Source organism: Triticum aestivum, chromosome 2B (assembly GCF_018294505.1).
Source record: "Triticum aestivum cultivar Chinese Spring chromosome 2B, IWGSC CS RefSeq v2.1, whole genome shotgun sequence".
NCBI lineage: Eukaryota > Viridiplantae > Streptophyta > Magnoliopsida > Poales > Poaceae > Triticum > Triticum aestivum.
The window spans coordinates 517,741,412-517,748,249 of NC_057798.1; the positions used below are offsets into that span (position 1 = coordinate 517,741,412).

The following is a 6,838-nucleotide window of genomic DNA, read 5'->3' on the forward strand; positions in this document are numbered from 1 at the left end:
TTCACATTTTCAGATTCACCATCTTGTTTGTCATCTCCTCCGTCAACATCAGTTTCTACAAGGGAAAGAAATCCATAAAAGTTCAAGGAGAAGCTGGATCAACAAGAAAGAAAATTAAATGTGCAAACACAAATAGTTAAATTATTCTTCCAATGAAAGGTAAAGTAGAAGAGATTATCTATTGTTATTGGAAATAATATATCTGATGAAAGAGAATTATATCTGCAGAGGACGCTTAGCTTAGCACGGTAATAAAAATAGGTAAAAGCGCTAGGTCTTTGTCTCAACCTTCTTGAACTCAGCAATCCGAGCCCTGCCTATTTTGAGCACACGGGCCTTGGCTACATAAGGGGCCTTGTCCTGCAACACAGATCCATCCATGTACTCTAATCATGTATGTATCAACCACAAATCAGCACGGCAAAAGTTACATAAGATTAAAAGCTGTCTTACCGAATCGTTAAAGAATTTCCAATTTTCAGCAGCTTGCTTTCTAATCTGAAAGGTTTCCATGAGAAACAAATTATCATTCATCCACGAAACAATGGAAACAAATCATTATGCCTTCTGATAGAGGTAAGGAGGCATTGAAGGTCGAACTAACAGCATCTACTGACGGCCTGTCACAGACGTCTCTAAAGTGCCTCATCCAGAACTGGTTCCTAACAAAATCAAATCAGCGCCGACGAGAAAAACCGAACAACAATCTGAAAAGACGTGGAGGATCTCATCTCACTGGTAGGTGAGCAGGGCGAGCGTTTCATCCTCTGCAATGCTCATCACCGCCAACCCCAGTGTAACATCGGAAAGGTCATGGTGTCATGACCCAAGGGGGAGGAGGGGAGAAGGGGATGAGATCGGATCGGAGAGGAGAAAGCAGGGATGAGGAGGGAGCTTGGCGAAGGGGAAAGGAGATTCAATATTCATTACTCGCTCCCCACGCATTCCATCACTGTACATTAAGTAGCTGTCCCCGCGGGCTCACACACACACCCACAGTGGGCTGTGACCCAACACACCACATGGCCTCCGGCCCAAACACAACACACACACCAGTTGCGGTTCAGTTAACAGTAGTTACTGAACTGCACTTGCAGTCCGCTGCAGATCGTCATCTGCAGGCGTGACATTGCCCCCGTCTTGAGAAGAAGCTCCTTCCCAGATGCAGGCCGAGGGGTAGCGCTCCCTTAAGGTGGCATAGTCTTCCCAGGTTGTGGCTGTTGGGGACCGATTGGACCACTGCACTTGTAGCTGAATTACTGGCGCATCTCCTTTCTTCATCATACGACGCTCCACAATGGCCACTGGTTCCGTCTCACTGGTGACCAAATCTGGCACCTGCGGCAGCTCGGAGAAGACGGGAGTGTAATCAGGGGTGTACGGCTTCAGCTGAGAAACATGAAATACCGGATGGATTCGGCTGTCGGCTGGAAGATGAAGACGGTACGCCAGGTTGCCGATCCGTTCGGTCACCATGAACGGCCCGTAGAACTTGTAGGAGAGCTTCCGGCAAGGGCGATTCACAACCGACGACTGGGCGTACGGTTGCAGCTTGAGCAGCACTTGCTCGCCGACGTCGAACGCGCGCTCGGCACGGTGTCGATCAGCCTGCTTCTTGAAACGCGACTGAGCGTGAGCAAGCTGAGCACGGAGGCGTTCAGTGTGTGCTGCCCAGTCCAGATCCTCCACAGGTGTGCCCGGGGTTGAGTCGGCGCTGAAGTGAGGTAACCCCCCCCCCAGGTTGGGGTCAACGCCGTAGAGCGCTCTGAACGGCGAGCACTTGAGAGACGCGTGGTGTGTGGAGTTATACCAGAACTCTGCTGCCGGAAGCCACTTGCGCCATCGCCGCGGGTTGTCGTGGACGGCGCAACGCAGGTACATCTCCAGACACTGGTTGACCCGCTCCGTCTGGCCGTCCGTCTGGGGGTGGTAGGCGGTGGAGTAGAGGAGCTTGGTGCCGGCCGCAGTGAGCAGTTCTCGCCACATTGCACTGGTGAAGATCTTGTCGCGATCGGAAACGATGGAGCGAGGGACGCCGTGCAGCTTTATGACGTGCTCCCAGAACGCGCGGGCCACCTGCGCCGCCGTGAAGGGGTGATGGAGTGGCACGAAGTGCGCGAACTTGGTGAGTCGATCGACGACGACCAAGATGGAGTCGCAGCCTTCAGACTTGGGTAGACCCTCGACGAAGTCCATGGTCACATCTTGCCATGGCGCGTCCGGAATCGGCAGGGGTTGAAGCTTGCCGGCCGGGTGCAGGTTCTCGTGCTTGGCGTGCTGGCAGATGTCGCACTGACGAACGAAGTCTTCCACGGCGCGCTTGAGGCCGGGCCAGGCAAAGAGCTTGCGTACTCTGTGGTAAGTGGCTGTGGCTCCCGAGTGGCCCCCGACCGCGCTGTGATGAAGCGCGGCGATGAGCTTGGTCTGGAGCGCGGAGTTGGCGCCGATCCACAGGCGGCCGTGCTGACGTATTACTCCATTCTGCAGTGCCCGACCTTGATCGTCCTCGCCCACAACTGCCAGCTTGGCGAGCAGCTCTTGTGACTCAGGGTCAGTCTCGTAAGAGTTCGCCACCTCTTGCAGCCACTGGGGTTGGCACATGGACAGCGCGTCGAGCTCCAGCAGATGGCCGACCGGGACAGTGCATCCGCGGCGCCGTTGTCGACGCCTTTCTTGTAACGGAAGGAGAATTGGAGGCCAACCATCTTTGACATAGCCTTGCGTTGCAGATCGGTGACCAGCTGCTGATCGCCCAGTGCACACAAACTTTTGTGATCGGTGACAATCTCGAACGGGGCACGTTGCAGGTACGGTCGCCACTTGTCGACGGCCATCATCACGGCGAGGAATTCTTTTTCGTATGTGGAGAGCTTCTGATTCCGCACCCCTAGAGCCTTGCTGAGATAGGCGACAGGATGGCCATCTTGGGTGAGCACCGCGCCCACGCCCGTGTCACAGGCATCCGTTTCGATGGCGAACGGGCGTGTGAAGTTGGGAAGGGCCAAGACTGGCGTGCTCGTCATCGCCTGCTTGAGCATGTCGAACGCTCGCTGAGCCGTGTCGTTCCAAACAAACCCTTTCTTCGAGAGGAGCTGCGTCAGAGGCTTGGCGATGATGCCATAGTGAGGAACGAACTTGCGGTAATAGCCTGTCAATCCCAAGAATCCCCGCAGCTCGGTTGGTGTCGAGGGCACGGGCCAGGCCTGCATAGCACTGGTCTTGCTTGTGTCTGTGGCAACGCCGTCTTGTGAGATCACGTGCCCGAGGTACTCAATACTGGTTTGCGCGAATGAACACTTGCTGGCCTTGGCAAACAGCTGGTGCTCACGAAGGAGGTCCAAGGTGAGGCGCAGGTGTTGTTCGTGTTCTTGCAGGTCAAAACTGAAAACCAAGATGTCATCCAGGAAAATGATGATGAACTTACGGACATAACGGCCGAAGACTGTGTTCATCAGGCACTGAAACGTGGCTGGCGCGTTGCACAAACCGAATGGCATGACGCGAAAATGGTAATGGCCGTGATGAGTCTTGAAAGCTGTTTTTTCTTCGTCTTCTTCCCTCATACGGATTTGGTGATATCCCGCGCGCAAGTCGATCTTGGAGAAGTACTTGGCCCCGGCCAATTCGTCGAGCAGTTCGTCGACCACAGGAAGTGGAAATTTGTTCTTCACTGTTGCTGTGTTCAGTCGTCGAAAATCAACACAAAAGCGCCAGCTGCCATCCTTCTTTTTCACCAATAGCACGGGTGCAGCGTAGGGACTCATGCTGTGCGCGATGAGGCCCGAGTCGAGCATCTCCTTAACTTGCCGTTCAATCTCATCCTTCTGCGCCGGTGAGTAGCGATACGGCTTTGTGTTGATCGGCGGAGTGCCTGGTTCCAGGTTGATGCTGTGATCGTATTGGCGACGTGGAGGTAGGGTGGTTGGTTCTGCAAACACATCTTGATACTCGCGCAGAACCTTCTGAATGTTGGCGGGGACCGGTGCAGATGGTGGTTCATCAGTTTTCTCCACGGTGACCAGAGCCGCTGTCCAGATATCGTTGGCTATTTCCATTCTGTGTAGCTCATAAGCATCTAGCTCTGAAATTGGAGGCCTACTGGTGTTTGTGATCCCTTGGAGTTTCACAGCCTTGCCCTCGGTGTCAGACTGAATCGTCTTCAGTTCCCAGTGGCACAACATCGGACTGTGGGCAGAGAGCCAGTCCATTCCCAGCACGCCATCGTAGGCACTCAGTTGCAATACCCGAAGATCAGTGTGGAATGTGTGACCGGGCACTTGCCAGGCCAGTTTGCGCACCATTCTGTTGCATAACAGCCGTTGCCCATTGGCCACCCGAACAGACACAGGAGGCAGATCTTCGGGCTTGGCAGCAATCCGGGCAGTGAAGTGTTCACTAATGAAACTGTGGGAACTCCCGGAGTCGACCAACAACAGCATGACCTGATCGCCTACTTGAGCGCGTAGGCGAAGTGTAGATGGCCCTTCCTCGCCGGACATGGCATGCTGGCTCAGGGAGCAGCATTCGGGTTCCTGTTGAGCTGGTGCATCCAACAACTGAAGGGCGTGCACCGTGTCGTCGGACAGAATTTCTCCGAATTCCCCCACTTCAATCATCAGAATCTGCCCCGTGCGTTTGCACTGATGCTCGCGGGAGTACTTATCCCCACAACGGAAGCACAAGCCATTAGCTCTTCGGAATTCTCGTAGTTGTCGTTCCCGAGCAAAATCATCGTTCGCTGGCCGCAGTTGCGCTGGTGCTGGCCGGACTGGAATGATGGCTGCTGTAGATGCGTGAGGAGGTGGGCGACCCACTGGCACGATCCGATGGCGTTGTGTGCGTTGTCGCTCCAACTCCTCTTCCTGAATCCTTGCAAACACTGCTGCTCGAGTGATACTGGAGGGGGCCTGAAGGCGGACGCCCAGCCGGAGTTCATCCTTGAGGCCCAGCAGGAACTGTGAGATGAAAAGCTGCGGGCTCAAGTGCGGATCCAGAGACAGCAAGTGATACATCGATGTCTCGAACTGCTGGCGATACTCTTGCACGCTCCCAGTCTGACGCAATTGCACTAGCTGATGCATCTGCGCTTCGAATTCTTCAGGTCCAAACTCTGCTTCCACTGCTGTCCTGAAGGCGGGCCACGACAGAGCAGGGTGCGTCTGTTTGTACGCCTGAAGCCACATGGCTGCAAGCCCATCCATATACAGGCCGGCGATGGCGACCCAACTGTGCTGCGGCACCCGGTAGAGCTCGAAGTAAGAGAGACACCGCTCCAGCCAGATGCTTGGGCGGCTTGGTGTATTGCTCGGCGCCCCGCTCGTACGCCGTGGGAGAGTTTTGCAGCAGCAGGGGCGGCCCATGGTTGACGAGCCGGGCGAACGGCAGCTGCGCTGCGCCCTCCGTGTAGAGTGGTGGTGGCGGGGGTGGACGGGTCATCGTAGGCGGAGGTGGTGGTGCGGGGTGGAAGGGGCCTGAGATCGTCGACGCTCCGGACCCAGATGCCCCGAGATGGCTTGTCGCGGCGGGATCGACAGGCGGAGCGGATTTGCGGGCCTCATCCACATCCGCCTGCGTCAGATCGATCTGCTTCGCCAAGTTCTTGAGCTCGTTGGAGACTTGGTCGTTGTAGGCGACTTGTGCGTGGTGGCGCTCGTCGGCGGTCTTCTGGTGGTTGTCGAGGCGGCGCAGGATGGTCTCGAGGAGGCCTTGCATCTTGTCGGTGGTTTCCGTCATCGCATCCAGCACGCGACGGGTCTGCGCGGAGGGCTTGGACGGTGCCGTGGTCGCGATCCAGATCAAAGCGAACCCCGAGTAGGATTTCGAGCGAGCGCGCCGGGGCAGCTCGCACCTAGCTCGGTGGGTGTTACCGCCGATCGAGGACACAGCGACAGCGACGGTGGTGGCGGAAAAAAAAATTCGGAGGCTCTGATTACCAGATTGTCATGACCCAAGGGGGAGGAGGGGAGAAGGGGATGAAATCTGATCGGAGAGGAGAAAGCAGGGATGAGGAGGGAGCTTGGCGAAGGGGAAAGGAGATTCAATATTCATTCTCGCTCCCCACGCATTCCGTCACGGTACATTAAGTAGCTGTCCCCGCGGGCTCACACACACACCCACAATGGGCTGTGACCCAACACACCACATGGCCTCCGGCCCAAACACAACACACACACCAGTTGCGGTTCAGTTAACAGTAGTTACTGAACTGCACTTGCAGTCCGCTGCAGATCGTCATCTGCAGGCGTGACACATGGGTCTTCGGCTTCTCCGCTCCATCGCTCTTCACCCCCAACCTGCGTGGAACATCGAAAAGGACATGGGTCGACGCACCAAAATTAACCTCTATTGCATCACACAAATCGACTGGATTCTTACCTGCCCTTGGCTTTCTTCCCCTTCCCGCACTTGGTCGAGGGCTTCCGCTCCTCCGCACCATCGCTCTTCGCTGCCGATCTGCGTAGGAATCCAAGGTTATGGATCCGCGGCTCGACGCACCAAAACTAGGGATGTCTCTTGCATCACAGAAACAAGATTCAGTTTTGATTCTTACTTGCTGTCGGCCTCGTCCGTGGCGGCGGCGCCCGTGGATGCAGTCATCTCTGAACAACTCTGCACGAGGCGAAGCCAGGAATCGAGCGCCCGAGTTGAGGAGTTCCGGGGAAAGGAAACGAGGGAGACCAGAGGCGAGCTGCAGCTAGGGTATAAAAGAGATCGGGCCAATCGCCTCTTTTTCTTTTTCTTTTCTTTTCTTTTTTGAGCGCCTCTTTGTCCTTAGGTCAGGTACTGGGCCAAATGCAGCCAAACCCAAATCACAGAAAGTGAGGTGCCACACCTCACG

The 6,838-nt window shown here is 55.6% G+C and overlaps 1 protein-coding gene across 1 annotated transcript; it reads right to left on the reverse strand.

Annotated features, from left to right (window-relative positions):
- Window positions 1-270: 270 nt before the first annotated feature.
- LOC123039278 (DNA-binding protein MNB1B-like) lies at window positions 271-6,597 on the reverse strand. The gene is made up of 7 exons (XM_044462506.1): window positions 6,551-6,597; window positions 6,376-6,453; window positions 6,255-6,293; window positions 737-817; window positions 605-662; window positions 454-498; window positions 271-360 (listed from the first exon to the last, which is right to left on the reverse strand). The coding sequence occupies exons 1-7, from the start codon at window positions 6,595-6,597 to the stop codon at window positions 271-273; spliced, it is 438 nt and encodes a 145-aa protein (XP_044318441.1).
- Between the last annotated feature and the right edge of the window lie 241 nt (window positions 6,598-6,838).

Bases quoted from the DNA above. Each gene is read 5' to 3' on its own strand.
- LOC123039278 (XM_044462506.1), bottom strand. From the start codon at position 6,597: ATGACTGCATCCACGGGCGCCGCCGCCACGGACGAGGCCGACAGCAA. The intron at 663-736 runs GTGAGATGAGAT...TGATTTTGTTAG, and splicing joins CTCGCCCTGCTCACCTACCA to GAACCAGTTCTGGATGAGGC. The intron at 361-453 runs GTAAGACAGCTT...TCTGTGTTGCAG, and splicing joins GGAAATTCTTTAACGATTCG to GACAAGGCCCCTTATGTAGC.